Source organism: Mercurialis annua, linkage group LG8, assembly GCF_937616625.2.
Source record: "Mercurialis annua linkage group LG8, ddMerAnnu1.2, whole genome shotgun sequence".
NCBI classification, from domain to species: Eukaryota; Viridiplantae; Streptophyta; class Magnoliopsida; order Malpighiales; family Euphorbiaceae; genus Mercurialis; species Mercurialis annua.
Window position 1 is genome coordinate 31,149,449 of NC_065577.1, and position 23,739 is coordinate 31,173,187.

Here is a 23,739-nt window from a genome sequence, read left to right on the forward strand (position 1 = left end):
TTGGATTTTGCATGATATGCACGGAGTATCGTATGATAGAAGTGTTTGTGTGTGATTTTTCTTAGGCTTTTGCCTCTTCCCTTGTATCAAAAAAAAAAGGCTTGATTCTTTCCGGAACTAGCATTGCTTCTGAATCCGGATATTAAATCCTGTAGGTTACTAAACTTTTCTCAAATTACAGAAAGGTCATTAAATAAACTTTTCTTATAGAATGGTTACTGAACTATACTTTTTATTATAAAAGGGTACATCTATAAAAAAAAACATACCGTTTTCACGCGAAAACACAACATTAATTTCTGCTTACATGGCAAGCCGAAATTATAAAAAAGAACATAGTTCAGTGATTTTTTTTTTAATAAAAGGTATAACTCAATGACCTTTTTTGTAATTCACAAAATGTTTAACGATCCTTTGGTAATAATGGAAACACTTTTGTAACAAAGGTATAGTTTAGTGACCATTTTGTTAAAAATATTTATTTACTGACCTTTCTGTAATTTGAGAAAAAGTTAGTGATCTACACAGTTCAATCCTTAGCAGTCCCTTTGTCCGAGAAGTTGTTCTTTCGGCGTATGCAGTGCGTTGTATGCCAAAAAAGAGTAGCTCAGTTTATTGATTGAAGGCAATTGTTCGATTAGTGTAATTTGAGATTAACTTGTGAAATCTTTTTATTCAGTCCTTTCAAGTACTTAAATCACTTTATCGTTTTCACAATACCTCTTGATTGTGTCAGAGACACCACAAGTTCTTCTGCTAAAAAAACATAAGTAGGTATAGGCCTCATATTTGATAGTTCATCCGAAAGTGTTTTTAGAAATGTATAGTACTCACTAGCCGTCAAATTTTCCTGCTTTAAAGCATAAATTTCTACATACGAATCACCTATTCTAATCCCATCTCCTTGCGAGAATCTCTCCTTAAGGACGATCATATGTCAAGAGCATTACCAATGCACGGAATACTCCGAGCAGTAGTAGAAGAAACTGACATGTTGATCCATGAAACCACCATAGTGTTGCAGAAATCTCCACAAGTATAATTTAGTGGCAAATACATTATTTAAATATGCCTCACAATTATTTGAAAAGACAAACAATTGTTATTGTCTATTGAGAAGATACGAAATTTGATCCTATTGTAACGTTTTGGTTTTGCAAGAAATTTTGAAACCAGAAAGCTGAGGCTTTTGGAATTCTTTGTAAATTATTTTTGTAGTTTATATATGTCAACCCAAATCTAACCGTGTAACCGAAGGACCATTCAAAATCATCAAGAAATGACCAAACATAGTATCCCCTCACATCAACTCCTTCCCTGCCAAAATCATATAATCCGTTAATTACAAATATAAATTATTGGTAAAATTATATGTCATGTTATTAATTAGAAAGACCAACAATATAGTTTATTCCTTAAATTTCCTAAATAATGAAGATACGGTGAACCGAAACGTATCGGTAATGGATGTAACGTTACGTAACGGTCGACCAAAGCACAACATATATATGCTGAATAAGTTATTTTGTAAAATAATATTACATAATGTAACGGCCTTTTTTAATACTATGAATGCGATAATAGTACTCACTTGATAGCTTGTAGGAGATAGGATAGATGAAGATAATGGTACATTATTCTTGTGGTATCGTTTAGGGCGTCCTTAATTGGCATAGAGCTATTATCTTGCATTCCTGCCACATGAAGTGGGGTTAAATACTTTTGCTGTTATAAGAAATTAAAAAAGGTCAATGAATTATAATTATTTTATAAAACGGTTACTGAATTATAAAAATTATAAAATAATTATTAAACTATAATTTTTCTATTATAATAATTACTAAACTATAAAAATGTACGAAACGGTAACCGAACTATAGCTTATAAAACAGTTACCGGTCACATTTACTGATAAGGAAGAGGTAAATCAATAATCATTCCGTTAAAAAAATCAATAATCATTGGGTAAAAGAAACTAGATATAGGCAACATTTTTATTAAAAAATTAGTAGCTTTTTTTTAATAATTAAAAAAAAAAGGAGTGTTTGTAGAAAAAATTGCAATTCATTATAATTCTGTAACTATTTTATGAAAAATGTTATTTTGATAATCTTTCAATTTCTTTTATAACTGACAATTTCATAAAAAAAGTTATAATTTGATAACCGTTAAATTATTGAAGTACATAGAGTATTACAAAGTTTAGGCACCCGAAAAAGGAAAAATAAAACCGTAGATTGCGGCTAATAATTTTGCGGGTCCCTTACAGTAAACCCTTAAGTTTAAAAAACGGCCACTAAACCCATTAAATTTCCAAAAAGTTATTAATTCTGTAAAAAATGATGAATAGTCACTTAAAAATATCTATGGCGGCACTACATAAGCTGACACCTCACCAAAAATCTAAAATACCAAAAAATACTCTAAAATTTTCAATTTAAAAATTACAAAATAAATAAACTCAATTCAATCAAACCCAACCCAATAAATCACTTAATCCCTAACCGCCACCAACCGCCGGGAATTTTTTTTCCGGCTGTCTTCTTCTATATGTTCTGCGAAGGAAGAACAAATCGGGTCTGTTCTTCACGAAGAACAACCTCATGTGTTCTTCGTGAAGAACAAATGAACCTATTTTTCGTGAAGAACATTGGCTGGAAAAATTTACCTACCAATCTATTGAAGAACTAAAGGCCGAAAATATTTTTTGGCGATGGATGGATGGCGGAGGCCGGAAAAATATGCGGCGGTTTGTGGTCGGTGGCAATTAAAAATTGAATGTTTAGATTTGTTTTGGTTGGATTTGACTTTTTATTTTTATCTTTTAATTACTTTTTAACGCTTTAGGGGTCTTTTAGATGTTTTGAATTTTTACGGTATTTTGGTGAGGTGTCAGCTGATGTGGCACCACCATAATTTTTTAGTGAAAGCTCATCATTTTTAACATAGTTAACATATTTTTAGATGGAAGGGGTTTAATAAGCGCCACCATTAATTAGGAGGCTTACTGACTGTTTTTTAATATTTACAGGATTTACTGTAAAAGAATTTTAAAATGAGGGGTACATGAGTGATTATTAGCTCAAAGATTGCTTACCATTCTCGGTGATAATAATAGGGGGATGCTTGTATTTTTTGTCTATATACACTAATACGTCTTGAAGCCCTTTTGGATACAAGTATATCCATCTGGAAATCTACAAAACAAATGTAACAACCATTTTAATTAAAATGAAATGATTTTCTCGATTAAGTGATTAATAATTATCTACAAATTATGATTCGTTTCTCAAATATACTATGATTTTAAATTTTCCTGTTAGAATTCATTATTTTTATTATTTCTGCCAAATAAATCCATATTATACGTCTATATATACAAAACTTATCATATTTGGCATATACGACGCATTATATCTGTCAAAAAATAAGCATCGAAATATTTGACAACACTCAAAAAAATGAACCAAACTGACAATACTCGAAAAAATAATAATTCATACTTATAAAATTTTAAAAATTATGATATATTTGACAGTGAAGTATATTTATGGATACTAAATACATTATATATATATATATATATATATATATATATATATATAATAATCATATCAAGATATAATAGGGAAAAAATTCGAAAACGATGAAAAACAACAAAATACCTGTTGTCCGATAGGAATTCCATTTCGCTGGGCTGCAAGAGAAAATTGAACAGCATAAATAAAAAGATTGATTGTAAAAATAATTATGAATTTCAACGTGTTTGTAATTAATACGATCTTTAAATATGGTAAAATCAGTTATCAATGATTATTTTTTTGGCGAATCAAAACACCATCATTGAAAAAACATCGACATGATTGAATACGGGAGTACTATATCAATAGAAAATAAGTCGGCATTCTAATTTTCTGAAAAATTGAAATTGATAACAAATTTCATCATATTTTAAAATTAGTGTTTTATTTGCATGCATTTAACCTAATTAAAATTGATAACAAAGTAAAATGCTTACTGGACTCAATAACATGGTTATCTGTAGTGTAACTTAGATTGGCAGCTGTAGAGAATGTGGAGACAGCATCCACATATCTTGCGGTGTAATAATTTACTCCAACAAAATCAATGGATCCTTTGATCATCTTTGATTCCTCTTTTGTGAATTTTGGCAATCTATTTCCTACTATCTCTCTCATTGTCATAGGATAATCACCATATGTTATAGGATGGAGAATCCTATGCAACAAAAATACATAATATATATAAAATTTTAAGTAGATTTAATTCAATGTGTATAAGAATAAAAAAAATTATTTTTAATATAATAGGCCAAATTATTATTAAAATTAAATTTTTTATGTTTTTTTAATCAATTACGACAAAATCTTTTAATTTTTATAATTATGTCTAATTGGAAATCGTTTTTTGCAATTATATTTTCAAGACTTTAAATTTTAAAACTTTTGCGGTTTTTATCAATTGCGATCAAATTTTTAAAATAATTGTTTTAAAGGTTAGACAATATATTAAAAATTTGGTTGTAAAAGGTTATTCAAAGATTTAGGTACAATTGCAAAAAGTTTTTTAAATTGGACATAACTATAAAAACTAAAAATATTAAATCATAATTGGTAAAAGACGTAATTGTTTGGATTTAAAAAATAATTACCCTTATTCAATAATATGATGGAATTTAATTAATTTTGTTGAAAATTGACTTGGTATAGAGAATTTATTTAAAACAGTAATTAAATGGGAATTCAACTCACCATCCAATTGTAAAATCAAGACCTCTAGAAGCAGCCTTCTTGCTGGAAGATGTTTGAAACTTGGGCACCTTCCAAAATGATGTTAAAACAATGCCTATGTTTCCTTTATGTGAATCCTAATCATTCCATTCACAATTCGTATCATTAATGATTTTGTTATAATTTATTTTTATTTACTTATACTATTAACTCTTTCTATAAAAAAACAATCAATCAACTCTCAGCTTATGCGGAATGATGTTTATTGTTTTCTCTTAATATTATATTATTTGATTCATGGAATGGATTAGATATTCTTAAGGAATAAAACAGCTAATGGAATAGTTATTTTAAAAGATCAAATGACTAAAAAAGCTAAATTTTTTATAAAAATTTCACGAAAGTGCAAAACTTTCAATTTTATCCGTATCCTCCTGAAATGCAGGTTCTCGTTTCAATAATGTCCAACTATGTGATTTTGCTGATGTGGTGCCTACGTGGCGCTGATGTGGCATTGCCACACATCAGCGCCACATAAGCAAAATCACGTAGTTGGACATAATTGAAAAAAAAAATCATGCATTTCAGGACAAATTAAATAATAAAATTGAAAGTTTTGGACTTTTGTGAAACTTTCATGAAATGTTTCGCCTTTTTTAGTAATGACCAATAGTGAAACTCTACATGTTAATTGTTCAAAAATCTAAAGAAGGTAAATTTATAAAGTTGAAATGGAGTTGATTAACTCTAAATGATAGAATCCAACTTATTTTTAGAGTTGGGTTGTAGATGGCTTTAATATTTGTCTTCGACTCCTTATATAAATATATTCTTAACCGAAATTTGATTTTTTTAAGATATATTAAATTTGTTACGTCTAGGTCGTTCATCTTATTTATCAGTCCTCATTTCAAGATAATCACTGCACCATCCGCATGTCTATATTGTATTTTTATACCTAATAATTTGATATTTTTTTTATATAATTAGCCCTTATTTTAATTATACACTATAGATATGATATATAAAAAATCAAGAGAAAGGTAAAAATTATATACCTGATACATCTGCCTGTACAATCTTACTGCGGTTGCATGGCAAAGAAGCATGTTGTGCATAACTATGTATGGTTCAGTTGCTGAGTTTCCAGCAGTGCAGTTGTGTATATAATTAGAGCATCTTCCGGGTGCATTAATTCCATAAGCATAACCAAAACAACTAAAATAATTTGGCTCATTAATTGTCGCCCAATACTTCACTCTATCTCCAAATTCTTCAAAGCAAAACTTCACATAATCACCATAATCATCCCTACAAAAATTAGTTTAACTTGAGCATTGGAGAAAAAAAATATATTTCTAATGTACTTATCGAACTATTCGCTCATTATATTTTGATTATCAAACTTTTTTTGTTTTTTTTTATTTACTGAAGCTATATTTTCATTTAAACGAGAATCTTCTTCTAATTTCAAACGTGAATTATCTCATTCGGTAACAAAATTTTCATATGTTATTTATGGTGCTGAACAGTTCGACCACATCAACTTGATCCGCTACCAATGAGCTATAACTCAAATGATATAAGCGCTAGGCAGCAAACTGTTAGGTCGTGGATTCAATTCCTCCCACAAGTGCCCCCCCTCTCCAATTATCAAAAAAAAAAACTTGATCCGCTAAACCAACTGAAAATGTTAATTTTTCAAAAATTATTAAAATTATAATAATTTTTTTTTTGATAATTGGGAATTATAATAATTTTTGGAGAGAAGTATTTAGTTATTTTTCGAGCTAACATAGCGGGTTGAGTTGGTTGATTTTTAACAATAAGGAAGATTTGTAGACACAATTTTAGTACATGAATGTCATGTAAGATAATTCATTTATGAAATCAAGGAGGGGTTTTCCTTTAAACGAACATTGAGTTTGCCTAACTAAAAAAAATTTAAATAATTCCGAAAAGATAGTTGAACTAAGAATTTTAGTACATGTATGATTTCATTTTGTTTTTTTTAAGAAATTAGGTACAACTTACACAATTTTCGGATTTAAAAATCCACCGTATTCGTCTTCGAGTACTTGCGGAAGATCCCAATGAAATAAAGTTATAAAAGGTTCTATTCCTGTCCAAAGTCTTGAAAATTATTTATCGTGTACTAAATTTATAGGGAATTATCAGTTAAAAAAATTGATAGACAACTTAAAATAAGTATGAACATATTTAACTTTTCCGGAAAAAAGATAAGTTAATGTATAGTAAAAAAAATCACATTTATATTTATTTAAAGTAGTAATAACTTTTTATTTTTTATTTTATTTTATTTCTCAATGCATTCTATTCTAATAAATGAGTGTATATATATCAATCAGCTAATCACTCAAGTGATAAATAGCCTTCTATAATTTAGGACAAAATGTTAATCAGTCTGAAATTAATGGAGTATAATGTATATGATATTAAGCTTCCATTTAAGGTCTTTAATCAAATGAAATCTATAATTAGGTTTGGATTAATTAATGCATTTCTCAATCTTTTTCCTGCAAGATATGTATAATGTTTGAAAAACAATATGGAAAAATAATCAAAATTAAGCCTAACCGTTAGAAAGGAGCTCATCAATCATTGAATTATAGAAGTTGACACCTTCTTGGTTTACTCCTTTACTGGTTCTTCCATCTGAGTATAATTGTTATAGTTAGAACTCATCAATGAATTATAGAATTTGCAATGACTATAAAGAAACATCGATTTTAGAAATTAGTTAATTTGTTTTAATTAGAATTGATGCGATTTTAGTTGACCCTTAACTTTAACAAAATTACACGTCGTGCCAGATAATTAAGGAGAAGAAAACTTAATGGTGTTGAAAAAGAATGTTATACCATACAATTGTTATGACACGTCATTTTTTCAAAAATTCAATGAGCATTTACGATAGAGCATATTTAATTATTACTTTTTTTAATCAATTTTCTACATGACTAACACGCTATTGGATTGTTGCACGAATGACATGACGTAGCGGTTGAGTTGGATAATTTTTCGTTGAAAAATTAAACCCCTTCCACTTTTGAAATCTATTCGAATTTTTTCGAAATCTGTAAACCTATTTCAAGTTTGTCATTATCGTTAGAAGTCTATCCAAATATCGAAAATGAGCAAAGTGTCAACGCTGCCTTCAAATTTGTGTTTCAGAATTAAATATTCTTATTTTAACTTTGTAGGTAATTTTAAACAAAACTTGTATTTCCGGGATCAAATAAGTTCATTTTTAATTAGACCCAAAACTCTCTCAATTTAGATCAAGTGACCTCAAAATTATACACTTCAAATATGAACTTATTTGACCCCAAAACGCAAATTTAGGGGCTTCGTTGACACCAAAAGTTAAAATGGACTTACTTGACCGTGAAAATACAAAGTTTTAGATCTAATTAACCTAAAAAGTTAAAATAAGCTTATTTGATATCGAGACAAAAGTTTGAGGGCCACGTTGATCCTTTATTCTTTCTAAAATTGATGTAATACTTTTTAAAATTGATTTATCTCATCCTAATTGATAATTTGTTTCTTTTCAATTTCATTATAAATTAGACGTAATGAAAAATTAAATTCAAAATGATACAAATAATCTATCGTACTAAAAGGTCCAAACTTGATCTTTTGGACGAATTACCACCTCAACCTTTTGCCACGTTAGTATTAGTTGTGGTCCACCATCCAAGAACATCAATATTACCCATTTAACATCTTAGTAAAAAAACCATGTCCCCCATTTAAAATCCAGTCTCCTTTAACCTAAAAAAAGCTAGACATGGAATGCAGTGATGAAAATTTCAACCATCCGCCATCTCCGCCACCAGCCTCAACCTTCGCCTCGTCAAGGAGAAGAAATAGATGAAGACTCATTCGAGCCCATCGACTTCATCACTGCATAGCAACTTGAAATCTGTAGCCGATCTCCTCAATTTTCTTAAGAAAATGGATCCGTTTTAGTGATTATCTCAACAAAAACAACAAAGTAAATAAGAACTCGAAAGCCGTAATTTCGATGAAAGTTGTATCTAGAATGAATTTTCAAAACTTTCTTCTTTGAAAAGGATGATTCCCTACGTACCGTGCAATTAAAGGAGACCTTTACCTTTTTAGTAGACATCTATCAACAAAATATAAAAAAACAAAGAAAACTAATATTTCAAAAGGAAAAGAAATTCAAAATAGGAAAAACTTAAAACATCAAGATAATAAGACAAATGTAGACAAATGCAGGGAAGGACTTGACAATCTAAAAACTCCCAAGACACGAGCAGGATCAAGCAAGTTCTTGGAATCATAAATGAGAAAGAAAAGACGAGAAAACTCAAAAAACCAGCATAGGAAAGAAAGTTCTTCAAAAACGCAAAGAAGAGGAGTTTATAAAAAATAAAGAAGATGAAAAAAGATGAAGAAGATGAAATGATAAAACGCGCACATATCAAAGTTGAAACCATACACCTCACAACAGATAAACGACACATGTCAAATGAGCTAACACATGGCTCATATCAAGAGACTGCAATGAACATGTGTCAAAAAATCAAAATCGAGAAGGTTCAAAAAAATTCACAGAGAGTGAAAAGACTAGCCCAGCAAACAATAAGACTCGCCAAGTAAGGCTAAAATTAAGTTAGATATAAATACTACTCCCTCCGTCCCAATAAAGTTGTCCACTTTGTCTTTATCACACAGTTTAAGAAAAGCAATTATTGTTCATGGGTTTTGCAAAATTTTCCTTACTTTTTTTGTCATACCCCTATTTAATATAGGGTCCACTTTCAATTTACCCATTAGTGAATTTGAAATAGGGGTGATATAGGAAAATTGAATGTAAAAGTTAGTTACCTTTTGAAAGTGGACAAGTATTTTGGGACAAAAAAATTTCTCAAAGTGGACAACTCTATTGGGACGGAGGGAGTAATACATTAGCTTACTTGGGGGCGGCGGCGGGGGGGGGGGGGGGGGGTAATGGTGGAAACCGAATTGCAGAATGATATATTAAACTGAATCATGTGGGATTCGCCCGTCATACCAAATGCAGAGACTCGCCCAAGCAAGTTGTAGACAAGGGTAATTTGAGAGGACTCCCCTAATGTGAAGAATGACTGAATCCCGTAGGATTGGTAAATCCCAATAAACAGATCTAACACGTCTTGTTACAGATCTCGATTATGCGTATGATTCAAGTACCATAAAAGTTTTAGAAGATCTGGATCTCACGGATCTCATAATCACTTTCCTACGTGGAAACATATTTCTATTTAGAAGACTAATCCTATTTAGGAGTCATTCCTGATAGATCCGGTTTGTCGAATGTAGTTTGTGACTTGGGTTCTTGAATATTGGAACTGGATGTCTGTTAATTTAGCGTATGAGACATTGGTTCATTCAGATTGCGTGTCTTGGGCTTATGGGTTTGTGGCCCTTTTATAGTGCTTGTGGCGCGCTTTGTCTTCTCTTCATTTCCTGGTTGATGTGGGATTTTTGGTTTCCACATTTTCCCTTTATTAATTTTCTTATTCCATCAATTCCTAAATACGACTCTTGTTAAATAAAAATCTCTTTCCTATTTAAATTCATACAACTAAATAAAAATTTCTTTCTTATTCCAATTCTAAAAGGTATTATTTCATTCTCACTATAAAAGGACTTGAGGTATGCCTACATACACAAAATTACATTACGCAACCATAATCCCTTAAACTCAATACTAACTTAAGCATTAGAACGCCCATCAGACAACTACTGTCCAATCATCCATCTATCTTATTTTGCAGGTCAATTACCGTTTAAAAGACAGACTCCATCATGTACCAAATGAAAAAATATGATGTTTTTTTGTATTTTTTTTGTAATTAGTCTAATTTCAATATTTTATTTAGCCGTTTTTTCAATTAATTTATTTTTTCAATTTTTCACCTTAATATAATACCTATTAGCTTTATTTGATGGAAGGTACAAAAAAATCCCTGAACTTTTTTAAAAAGTACAAGACAACCCTTTAACTTATTTTGGGTACAAATCGACCCTTGAACTTTTAAAAGTGAACAAAAAAACCCTTCCGTCCAAAAATTCAGTTAACCGATGACGTGGTATATAAGGAAAAAGTTTAAAAACAGCCTTAATGTTTAAAATACTTACCAATTTTATTTTTATAATTTTTTCTAATCATTTTCATCCTTTTCTTCATTTAAATAGCTATAATTAAATAAAATTATAAATTAAAACCAATTTAAACTCAATTTTTTCTTGATGAATAATTAAAACTCAATTAAACAAATATAGAGCTAATTAAACACTTCGAAATCCGATAAAATTAATCAAAACTTAATTAAACATTTCGAAACACAATTAAAAAAAATAATTGAATTTTATCTCGAAATTTTATTATTTTGAAATAAAGTTTGTTTTTGGAATTTTTTTCATCATCGATTCTATGCCGCTTCACTTAATTGTTGGTCTTTATTAATGTTTTCCGCTTTTTCCCGGCGAACATTTTTTTTTTCAATTTCTCCTCTCTTCCTTCCACCCACTTCCATAGCCGTCACCTTCATACACAATTGTCCGGAACTGTCGCCGCCCTTCTCGGAAACGCGCCGGAGACAGCAAACTTCGTCTGAAACGAAGCTTATCGTCTGAGCTTCGTCTTAGACGAAGCTTATCGTCTGAGCTTCGTCTCAGACGCAAATAAGCTTGGTCTGAGACGAAGCTCAGACGTAGAGCTTCGTCTCAGACGCAGCTCAGCGTCTGAGCTCCGTCTCAGACGCAGATATACGTCTGAGACGAAGCTCAGAAGAAGAGCTTCATCTCAGACGAAGCCCATCGTCTGAGACGAGTCTCAAAAAATTCACAAATGATGGGCTTCGTCTGAGACGAAGCTCTTCGTCTGAGCTCTGTCAGAGACGCATATCTGCGTCTGAGACAGAGCTCAGACACTGAGCTTCGTTTGAGACGAAGCTCTATGTCTGAGCTTTGTCTCAGACACTGAGCTTCGTCAAACGAAGCTCAGATGAGCTGCTTCGTCTAGACGAAGCTCAGACAACGAGCTTCGTCTCAGATGAAGGTTGGTGTCTCCGGCGGCGGGTCGAATTGCGAGAGGGCGGTAGTGGGAGTGAAGAATTGCAGAATCTAAATTTTTTGGACAATATTATTTTGGAACAATATATCTCTAGATAAAATAAGGATTGATTAAAAAAAATTATTTAATATTTTAAAATTTATTAAATAAATTTAATTAATCTTAATTAAATTATGAAAATTTTAAATTACTTTTGATATATAAATATGATTTTATAATAATGTATAAAATATTAAATAATTTTGATATTTAAATGAAGAAGAGGGTGAAATGTGTTAAAAAAATTAATTGTATAAAATTAATAAATTTTTTAAACATTAAGAATGTTTTTGTATTTTTTCCTTATGTGCCACGTCACCGGTTAACAGAGATTTTGGACAGAAGGGTTTTTTTGTTCAAAAATAAATAAATTAAAAGGGCGATTTGTACCTAGAAAAAATTAAAGGGCTGTCTTGTATTTTTTGAAAAACTACGAGGATTTTTTTGTACTTTCGGCCCTGATTTTTTCAATTATTTTTAGCTTCAATTTTTTTTTTCAACCACCAAAAACATTTAGAGAATTTAGAATTAGATTTACTTGTTTTTTTTGTTAAATATTATAAGTTAACTTTTAAAATTTTGAAAGATAGTTTTTGCTAATTACAGAGTTAATTTATAAATTCAACAAAAAATTAGTACAATTAAATAGATATAAAAAATTATCTAAAATTGTAAAATAAAATAAAATGAAAATATAATTATAAAAATTTCAGATAAAATAAAAATGAAACAATCTCCAAAGCATTGAATTTAATTTGTTATTAGACCTAAAACTTATTACACATTCAATTTTACAATTTAATTAATTTTGAAAATTTGATAAGTTTCAACAAATCAAATTGGTGGATTTACAATATTTGAAAAATTTAGATTAATTTTTAAATATTTTTTTTTCAATTGTTTTGTAACCAATTGACAATATCATAAACTTATTTTAGAGAAATTTTAGAGAGATTCAGTCTATCACGTCATCTGTGTACTATCCTATCACATTATGACACGTCGTTAAAATAGTGGTACTATCGTAATTTTGTTTATTATGATTTATCGTATCAAAGATTTTGTTAATACTCGAACCCAAAACCTAGTTACTATTATGGAAGATAATATTTTAGACTGAAAATAAATAGCAATAGAAAAGATATCCTCACAAGGTAATATTCTTGACCATGAGATTGAGAATCTGAAAGACTTCAAACCAATTTCTTTCATCAAAGAAATGTCTTCCTGCAATGCAACAGTTGTTGATCAATTAAATCATTCATAAAAACTACAAATAAGTAAATGGAAAAATATTTTTATTTTCATTTATTAAATATAAAATAATTTTAAAATATTCTGTTTAGTTCCATTTCTTCGAGTTGTCAAATATTTTCTTTTTTAGTTTCTAGTTGACATTCACAACACAATGTTGAATATATCAAATACTATTGATGTTGAGAAATTCTTAGATAGACTCAGTCCACCACGTCATCCGTAGACTAAACTTATCACATTATGACAAGTCATTAAAATAATGGCACTATTGTAATATTACTATCCAAAAGTGTAAATAAGTAATAAACAAAATTACAATAGTGCCACTATTTTAATGACGTGTCATAATATGATAGGTTAGTCTACGGATGACGTGGTAGACCGAATCTACCTAAGAATCTCTCATTGATGTTATACACTTGAATATTTAATATTGTGTCATGTCATTTCTAAACAAGTAATGAGTATCTTTTACAAAGATTAAAAACTTGATGGATCAAACTGATTTATTTTAAAGTCATAATTATTTCGCAAACGAATTATAGTTGTGAGTAAATAAGAATATTTTGTTATTACCTTATAACGATGATAAAAATCCTCAGCAGTATCACCATTGCTATGGTCTTCTATTATTTCTGCATTAAAAATAAATAAAAATGTCTCATAAAAAGTTAATAAATCGGATAAAAGCAAATTATATGTTTTTAATTGACTGAAAACAATGTATTTAAGGGAGTAATGTCTGCATTTCGTAGGTCATTAGCTCGACTATGATCTGGCGACGACGGCTGCATTTGAATAAGAAGCGAGAACTGGACATCATGAATTCACATTAGAACTTGGTTAATATCTCTTCTATGCCGGATAGGAGTAGTTGGAAAAAAAGGAATTGGTGTTTATTCTAAAACTAGTTTATGCCGTCTGGTCAGGCATGCTATTGCTACAGGGAAGACGTTCTCTACTGCTTGGTGTTCTCTTTCCCCTCCTCGGATCTGGTTCTTTGTTTGGTTAACCCTTCAAGAAAGAGTCGCTTGTTAGGAGTAGAATTACTCCTATTCTCCGTATATGTTTAATACTGTTATTGCATTATTTCTATAGGTATTTATATGCCTTATTTTGTGCGTAAGTGTTTTAGGAACAATAGCGGTATATTTGGACTAATTAGAGCGTGATTGCAACACTTGAGCGAATTTTTAAAATATTGAGCTGAGCGGAGCGAGAATAATGGATTTCGGTGCACCACAACTCTTCATCAAATTAGGTGTGGAAGGTTAAATGTGTTTAGATCAAAACTTTAATGTCTCAATCAAAACCAATTGCATTTGAGAAATAGTAGCTGATTTTGTTTACACTATTTTGTTCGAAACACTCAAAGCTCGATCGATCAATGTTTAAAAATTAAAGAGTTCGGATTAAAGTGTGCTTTCGTTCATTCGAGATATTTTGCTTTGGAATTAATCTAAATTAAACAAGGTTTATTCCTATTTTACATGTACACTATAAATATTACTTTCATTTTCAAAAAGAGGATTAGCAAATATTAGTATTTTTTAGTTTTATATAGAATTTCCAACACTTATTTCTTTAGATTATTATTATTATTTTGGACAAGATTGAAGATTTATCTTGCAATCAAAGAACAACCATTTTGTTATTGACAATTCTGATATTTTTAGTTGGCCTAATGCTTTAAAGACCCCGATTTTTTAGCCCCTTTTCGATCCTACCATGACGTTAAAAACTTGTCATTTTTACCATATTTCGCATTTTATCATTTTAATTGTACCCTTAAATTATAATAAGTTTTCAACGTTAGAGTAGGGTTGAAAAGGGGCTACAAGGTCAAATTTCTTTTTAAGGTATTAGGGTTTTTTAGTTTCAATTATGAATTTTTCTTCATTGTCATTCTTTTTTATTGTTTTTTATATTGTAAGTAGCTAAATTCCTCGTTTGAAATTTGATGTTTAAGTTTGAATTGTTAAATTCATTGGGTTTTGGATTAACTACAATTTATCGTATTAATTATTGAGTTTAATGCATATTTAAGATTGATTGGGTTTTGGATTAACTACAAATTATTAACAATTGTCCAAAGAATTCTCCCTAAAATTGTGGAGCTTTTTCTCTACCCTAGTTTTTAGGGTAAGGGTTTTTCACTCTTCTCTTTCAAGTTTTCCATCGTTTATCGATCGGTTACGCCTTCCTGTGCATTTTTTCCTGATTGCTTGAGCGACCATGGATGAAGGGTTGGTTGAGGCTTGTTCCCAGTTGAGATTGACGGAGGATGAACTGGTAACAGTTACCTTAGAGGATGTTGTTGACGAGTTGGCGGACGCCAAGGCTGAGAGTAGTCTTGTGGGTAAGGTGTTGACGCAGAAACCCTACAATCTTAATCACATGAAGAGTGCGTTAACTAGTGCATGGAGGTTAGGTAAAGGATTCAATATCAGGGATATTGGCGACGATCTTTTCGTTTGTGAGTTTTGCGTCAAAGAATGATAAAAACAGGATATTGAATGAGGGGCCGTGGAATTTTGACAAGCAGTTGAGACTTTTTGAAGCAATGTCAGGGAATTTACAACCTAATAATATGATTATCAAATCCTGTCCCGTATGGGTAAGGATTTACAACCTCCCAATGAACTGTAGAGGGCCTGCAGCTGTTAGCAAGATTGGATCAAAATTGGGTCGTGTACTGGAGGTCGACAAGGATAGTGGGGAATGTAACCGATAAGGTATAATTAGGGTTAACTTGGATGTATCAAAACCTATCGTCCGAGGTACTAATGTGATCAACCCGTTAGGGGAGCAATGTTGGATACCGTTTAAATACGAACGTATTCAGAATTTTTGCTATTGGTGCGGCATGATGGATCACTTGTTAGATGACTGCGAGGAGAAACCGGAGGAGAATGATGTTACTGATTGGCCTTACGGGCCTGGTTTGCGTGCTACCTCTCGAAAAAGGAGTTTGATGGGAAGGAAAGCAGGGCCAGACATGAGATTTCAGAATGCAGCTTTCGTAGGGAGGGAGCGTTATACTGACCTATTCATAGCCTTTTGGTAGTCGATGAAGCTACTGGAAAGGGGTCCAAAGGACACGTAGCCGGGGATTTGCAAATTCAAGTGAAAGACTTTTTAATATTAAGAAAATGGAATCCATTCTCTGCCCTACTATCTGTGGAGGAACTACTGAACTCAATCACTTGCTGTCGTTACTCTTCAGTTTTCTGTTGAGGTCTATCCTTTAGAGTTAGCTGGAACCTCCAAGGATTGGGGAATCCTTGGACGGTTAGGGCTCTGAAATTATTCGTCAAGAATAATTCCCCAGATTTATTTTTCTTAATGGAGATAAAGTTAGTTCACAATGACTTCAGTAACATTTTTCGAAGTTTTGATAGATTTAATTATTTCATAGTTGATGCAGATGGCAGGAGAGGCGGCCTTGCTTTATTTTGGAGGAATACGTTCGAAAAATCACATTGCTTTTGTTGTTAAGGAGTTGTCAGCCAATTTTTCGTGGAGGGGAGTCGGTGTTTACGGCTGGCCTGAAATTCAAAATAAGTCTCGGACCTATGAGCTTATCAAGGAATGCCGGTGTCTATCGTTTGAAGCCCAGGTTTTGTTCGGAGATTTCAACCTGCATTTGTCTAACGAAGAGAAAGAGGGAGGCAGAAATAGTGAGCAAAAGGATATGGACAGATTTAAGGAAGCTATTGATTATTGCGAGTTGGAGGATCTGGGTCATACGGGGGTGCTCCTATAGATGGTCGAACAGAAGAAGTCACACCGAACTTATCCAAATCAGGTTAGACAGATTTCTAGCCAATTCGAAGTGGCAGGAAGTTTTTCCGGGTTGGCGGGTAAGTCACTTGTCTCGCTACCAATCGGACCATTGCCCAATTTTATTAGACACCGACGGTATCACTGCAACACAGAACCGTGGTCAGAGAGGGAGAATTTTTTGATTTGAGCAGATGTGGATGACTCATTCACAATTTGATGAGATTGTGTCTTCAGCGTGGGGGAGAGACAGAAGCACGGGTTCTGACTTTATGACAAAGGTAGAGGCGTGTGGCGCAAGCTTGAAAGGGTGGGCAGATTCCAACTTTGGCGGTGTTAGTAAAACTCTAAAGAAGAAGATGGATGAGATTATTCAACTTCAAAACAGCAATGATGTGGGTCTCATGAGTGATAGGATTGCGGCGGTCTCGGCTGAAGTGGATGATCTTCTCTCAAAAGAGGAGATAATGTGGAAACAAAGGTCCTGAGGGGACTTGCTTCGTGAAGTGGATCATAATACAAAGTTTTTTCACAATAAAGCCTCAAACAGGTGAAAAAACAATTTTATAAATCGCATTCGCGATGAGAATGGAGTTTGGAAGAATGGTAAGGAGATTTATTCTGTTGTGGAGGATTACTATAGGAAGTTGTTCACTTCGTCTGCCCCTATGAACCAGGAAAGAGTTACAGAATGTATTGATTTGGCCCTCACCCCTGAGCAGGTTGATGAGCTTAAACGTCCGTTCTGTGAAGCAGAGGTGGTGGCTGCCCTTAAGCAAATGGGACCTTTAAAGGCTCCTGGTTCTGATGGTATGCCTGTTCTATTTTATAAATCCTATTGGAAGGTTGTCGGCAGGGATGTGACTAAGTGCGTGTTGAATTGTCTTTCCACGGGTGTTTTACCTGACCGAGCAAATCATACATTTTGACTCTTATCCCGAAGGTAGCTTCTCCTGAAGGTATGAAAGATTTGTGCCCGATCAGTCTTTGCAACGTGATATAAAAGCTTATGGCTAAAGTGATTGCTAATCGCCTAAAAGGGGTATTGTCTGATCTGATTGATGAAGCTCAAAGCGCATTTGTTCTAGGCAGGCTGATTACAGACAATGCTTTGATAGCCTTTGAGCTTTTTCACTCAATGGCTAAGCGGTCTCAGGGGAAGTGCGGGTTGGCTGCCCTAAAACTAGATATGATCAAGGCTTATGACAGGGTTGAGTGGCGTTTTATTGAGCGGGTTATGGAGAAGATGACTTTTCCTAGTCATTTTATTAAACTTATCATGGCTTGCATCTCTTCGGTTTCTTTCATGTTTCTCATCCATGGAGCCCCTTTCAGCGTGCTCCATCCAGAGCGAGGGCTACGACAAGGTGATCCTTTATCTCCTTATCTCTTTCTCTTATGCTCAGAGGGCTTCTCTGCACTCATCAGAAGGGGTATACGAGATAAAGTCATCACAAGCGGCAGAAATGGTAAGGGTGGCCCTCGCATTAGTCATCTTCTTTTTGTAGATGATAGTGTTTTGTTCATCAAAACATCAGTTAATGAGGGTCGGGTGTTGAAACGGATCCTCAATGATTATGAACAAGCATCAGGCCAAGTTATTAACGCTGAAAAGTCTGGATTGCTTTTTAGAGCTGGGGTGTCTACGGCTAATAAAGCAGCGTTGGCCGATCTTCTTGGGTTTCGGGTGGTTGGCTGCTTCAATAAGTACCTTGGCATGCCCATGCTTGTTGGTCGATCAAAGAAACCGATATTTGCTTTCCTCAAGGATCGGTTACGCAAGAGGGTGCTTGGATGGAAAGAGAGGTTCTTGTCCAAAGCAGGTCGTGAGGTGTTCATAAAGTCGATAGCTCAATCGATCCCTACCTACATTATGAGCTGTTTCGCGCTTCCTGTCACGTTTTGTAACGAGATGAGGAGCATTATCTCAAAATTTTGGTGGAGTGGTTCGAATGACCAAAACAAGATTTGCTGGGTAAGTTGGAATTCAATTTGTAAGCCTAAAAAGGAGGGTGGATTAGGCTTTCGGAACCTTTGTGCTTTCAACTTAGCGATGCTTGCTAAGCAGGCCTGGAAACTTATTCAAGACCCTCATTCCCTTTGCTCTAGAGTTTTCAAGGCGAAATATTAACCAGACCATGATTTCTTGCAGGCGGTCTCACGAAGAGGCTCTAGTTTTGTGTGGCAAAGTATAATGGAGGGGAAACGGGTTCTCGACACAGGAGTTGCGTGGAGGATTGAAAATGGTGAGTCGGTTGATGTTTTGAGTGATAATTGGATCACCTCGGGTAGCTATTTGAAGCCTCTTAACAACTCTAATGTACCTGCGGATTGTAAGGTCAACTTCTTTTTAGACGTCAATGGCGGTTGGAACGTGGAAAAGTTTCGCAACCATCTTTCACCGGATGACGTTACAAATGTCCTTAAGCTCCCTATAAGCAGAAATCTTCCATCTGATAAAATGTTCTGGGTCTTCAATAGGAACGGTTATTACTCGGTAAAGTCAGGTTATTATCAAGCTTGCAAAGTGATTAACAGGTCCTCTGCTTCCGCTAGCTCTGGATCTCCGGACAATGGTATGTGGACCAGAATCTGGCGTGTATCGGTCCAACCCAAAGTTCGACACTTCTTATGGAGAATCTTGCATGATTCGCTCCCCTGCAATGACAAACTAGCTCGTCGTATTCCTGCTTTCTCGAACCTTTGTCCGCGATGTGGTGGTGGGGAAGAATCCCAGCTGCACACCTTAAAAGATTGTGAAGAGGTCAGAGGTCTTTGGTTGCTGTCTCCTTCAAACCTTCGCACGGACAGGTTTCCTTATAATACTTTATCTGATTGGTTATCGCAGATGTTCACTTCGCTCAAGGAAGACGAGCTGAAATTGTTTATTATGAGTCTGTGGACGATATGGGTAGACTGTAACAATATTGTTTTTGGCAACAGTCGTTTACCTCCGAATATCCTGTTTCGCAACATTTTTCCCATGCAGGAAATGCAGTCTACCCCTGACCGATGCTCGTCGTCCCTCAGCTCTGCAATTCCACCGACGTGGGAACCTCTACCTGTTGGAACGTTAAAGATAAATACTGATGCTGCTATATCGGTTAATGGTCAGCTTTCTTTTGCTGGCGCTGTTTGCAGGAATTCTAGTGGTCGAGTTGTTAGATGGGGAGTGAAGCGCTTAGCGGGTATTGTTGATGTTGAATTAGCAGAAGCCATAGCTATACTTTTTGGTTGCAGGTAGCTACAACTCTCCATGGAGATAACGTGATCTGCGAGTCGGATGCCTCTAATGTCGTCAGCAGACTTCATGCTCCTACTAGCGCAATTGATCCTATACAGCTTGTTATCGATGATTTCCTAGAGTTGGCCCAAGATCGAAGTGTTTCTTTTAAGCATGTTCGGAGGCAGTGTAACTCGGTTGCACACACCCTAGCGAAATGGGGTATTTTTATTGGAAAAGATTGTATGTCACGGGAACATTCCTTTCCCGGACAATGAACTTATTTTTCTCGCTTGATTAATAAAGTTCAACTTTTTTTTCAAAAAAAAAAAGATTGATCACCTTAATTATAGAATTGTGTTGAATTATTGTTTTGAGAGAGTTTTAATTTGATAGACTGATAATTAATAATATAAGAAATCATAACACAAGAGTGAGTGATTAATTAAGCATTCGATAAATTTTCTTAACAGTTGAGTTCTAATTAATTAATTATAAGCTTAATAACACGAGAATAAGTTAGGTGTTAATTCAGTTTATTAATTTGTGGGTTTTCCGATCTTTAACTTGAGATAGTGTGATTGGTGTTTTCGAATAACTTGAATTTCGATTAAATTACATGTAAATCCACAATCCATGAAATTCACAATCTTACAAAAATATCAACCCTTAGTCAAGATCACGGTTTTAGACCTTATTTCATATTATCGATAATTGTTTTGATTTAATCGTTAATTTAGTTTATTTGTTTACTTGATCGTTATTTATTTGTTAATTTACTTTAAATTTAAAAATATCTGTTTAATTGCTAAACAATTATAAAATAAGTGAAATTGGTAAATAAGACATATTGTTTTCGTGGATCGATACTTGAACTCTCAAATTTACTACTTATTTGATACCGTGCACTTGCGGTATTTTATCAACATCGCTTCGCTAGTTTTCCTTCACAACGGAAACGTCATCTTGGCAGAGAACAGTTTATGCTTCTTATGTACATTGCCAGAATCTCAAGAGCGTCATCCATTATTTTTTTCCAAACTTGGTCTGAAATAATATCTTAAAGAGGGTAGGACTTTCTTCAATTATGCCTAATTGCGTTGATGTCTTTGGCATTCTTTATGGGATATCATCATCTGGGAGTCATGGAAAAGCAGAAATCGAAGAAATTTTGAACAAAAACAATCAGAGGTTAGTATTCAGATGTTTTATTTCAGTATCTTTTTTACAAATGTTATGTAACCAATTTTTCTTATTCGGGGTTGGATTTCCTTAGAAATCCAGATTGTATTCTTTTCGGGTGATCATGTTTGTATCCCTCCACCTCTTGAGTCATGGTCTCTAGTATGACTTCCCATGTGGCACTTTTTGTACGTGAACTCTTGAGTTTTTGGAATTTTTGCCACATCTTGTGTCTTTTAATATATTTTCATTTATAAAAAAATTTATGAATATTGTTTAAAAAAATATTCAGATAATTAATAAATGGGTTAATGACATATAAAATCACCACCTTTATACAAATTTTCAAAAATAACTCGACTTTTAAAACATGTCAATTTAGGGCACCACCTTTTGTTTTTTTTCAAAAACAACATTGGCAATTTTTAGTGGCGTTTTTGCTGACGTGGCAGACCCATCGGATATCCAAGTCAGCGAAATTTTACGTAAAAATATGCCCATGTTATTTTTGAAAAGAAATGAACGGTGATGACCTGAATTAACACGTTTTAAAAGTCGAGTTATTTTTGAAAAATCGTGTAAAGGTGTTGATGATATGTAATACAATCTTAATAAATACACAGTAACTTATTTAATTAAATTTAAATTAAAAATTAATTATTTTGACCTCTCATTTAAGACAGGGTTTAGGATAGCTTAGAATAGTGTATGTTGGGTTGAGTTTATTTATATATTTAAATAAATTTATATGATGATCGAGCTATTATAACAACTCTTTTTATATATATAATGCACATTGCCCCCTATGGACAATAATGGAAATAATAATTCAAATGAGTTGTAGATAATATACTTTTTTGCTTGTAAGAGTTGTAGCTAATCAATATAAAATTTATTATTTCTGTCAGCATTTGCATAACTTTAACAACTATTTATGTTTTATTTATGTTTTTAAAGAAATATTAATACTTTCCACCCTTGCTCATCACATTTTTCCATTTAAAAACTCATTGCATTTTTAATATTAATTTTTTTTCAATCTTTCAGATCTGCAGTATAGTTGTCCCTTTCCTGTAATCGTCAGGGTAACATAAAAGTCAACATGACAGATTTTGTAAGATTGACATTTAAAGGCATCCCATAATTCAATTAAGAAAGAAAGCCAAAATAAATTTAGGCCACCACTAGGTAACACGGACATCGATACGGATACAGACACGGAGAAACGGAATACTTGTACACGGCGAAATAGTGTTATTTTAAGATTTTTAATATAAAAAATGAAGTTTCGTGTCCGAAACGTCAAGTGTCTGAAACGTTTTTGAAATGGGATACGTCAATTGAATGAAATGTCCGTGCTACCTAAGGCCACCATAATATATATATATATATAATATATATATATATATGATTTTGGTTAAAGAAACCTGAATGTTGGTTGGTGAAAGTATCCCAAATGCTTGGTTTCCTGCCATTTGTGTGTGCTGCTCCTTCAATCTAAAGTAATGTTAATCAAATTAATTGCATGCGCATTTCATTATAGAAGTTATTTTTTTTTTTTTTTTTTTTGGATTTAAAGGGCTAATTTGTATATTTTTTTTAAGGGACTAATTGTAGAAAAATAAAAATTTATTAACCATATTTAAAAAAAATAAAAAATAATAGGGAGTAGTTCGCAAAAACCAATATTAGGGGGCTGCCCCTTCAGTCCAAAGTTCTCATTCAGCCCCTGTTTGACATTAGAATATTTGAATACTAATTTCTAGTAGACATGCAAATTGAATCAATCCTAATTGACTACTAGTTTAAATATTATTTGATAATTCGACGAGTCACACTACGAGTCACGTGTGAAACACGTAAACCGACACTAGTTATCAGAAACAAATCAAACCGAGTTATTCACACAACTACAACTACACCGAGCATGGAGTGAGATAATAACCTCTTGATAGAAGTAAGTTAAAATGAAGGATGAAATGAATAGCAAGAAGTGTTTACCTGGTAGGCACTTGATGCTGCTCCAAAAATAAAAGCCTTTGGAAAACTGGTCTTGCTGAGAGCAACGGAGTTTTGCAGATAAGGATCTAATCCATGTGTATGTGCCCAAAAATACATGAATGTTAATGCCAACAATAATAAAGTTGAATCCATGATGGACAAGATTAATGTTTATGAGAAAAACTGGAGTTGTTGTTGTTGTTTTTGTTTACTTTGATAATATTGATGATGATAATTGACAACCAACTACTCCAACCTTACCTATATATATATATTTAGGCAAATTGCATCAATTAATGGTCCCCGGAATTTTTAATTTTTAATTTTTAATTTTCTGTTTTATATATATATATGTATTTAATTTTGATTTATTTACAAGTTTAAACTTA

The 23,739-nt window shown here is 32.8% G+C and overlaps 1 protein-coding gene across 3 annotated transcripts; it reads right to left on the reverse strand.

Moving 5' to 3' along the window:
- Positions 1-1,002: 1,002 nt before the first annotated feature.
- LOC126662162 (beta-glucosidase 17-like) lies at positions 1,003-23,580 on the reverse strand. Of its 3 annotated transcripts, XM_050356054.2 has the most exons (13): positions 23,351-23,580; positions 22,777-22,846; positions 13,738-13,796; positions 13,056-13,131; positions 7,350-7,427; positions 6,786-6,873; positions 5,810-6,062; positions 4,773-4,888; positions 4,019-4,239; positions 3,666-3,697; positions 3,098-3,197; positions 1,592-1,694; positions 1,003-1,317 (listed from the first exon to the last, which is right to left on the reverse strand). In XM_050356054.2, exons 1-13 carry the CDS (start codon positions 23,501-23,503, stop codon positions 1,110-1,112), a joined length of 1,557 nt encoding a protein of 518 aa, XP_050212011.1. In that variant the 5' UTR covers positions 23,504-23,580; the 3' UTR covers positions 1,003-1,109. The 3 variants fall into 3 exon arrangements, with proteins under 3 accessions (XP_050212011.1, XP_050212013.1, XP_050212012.1); XM_050356056.2 differs by lacking the exon at positions 22,777-22,846 and having other exon boundaries at positions 23,351-23,551; XM_050356055.2 differs by lacking the exon at positions 1,003-1,317 and having other exon boundaries at positions 1,592-1,725.
- Positions 23,581-23,739: the final 159 nt, after the last annotated feature.

Excerpts from the sequence above, each read along its gene's own strand:
- LOC126662162 (XM_050356054.2), bottom strand. The coding sequence starts at position 23,503 with ATGGATTCAACTTTATTATTGTTGGCATTAACATTCATGTATTTTTGG. Across the intron at positions 6,874-7,349 it reads TGATGAGCTCCTTTCTAACG|GAATAGAACCTTTTATAACT; the intron begins GTTAGGCTTAAT and ends GACTTTGGACAG. Across the intron at positions 1,695-3,097 it reads TATTATTATCACCGAGAATG|GAATGCAAGATAATAGCTCT; the intron begins GTAAGCAATCTT and ends TTCATGTGGCAG.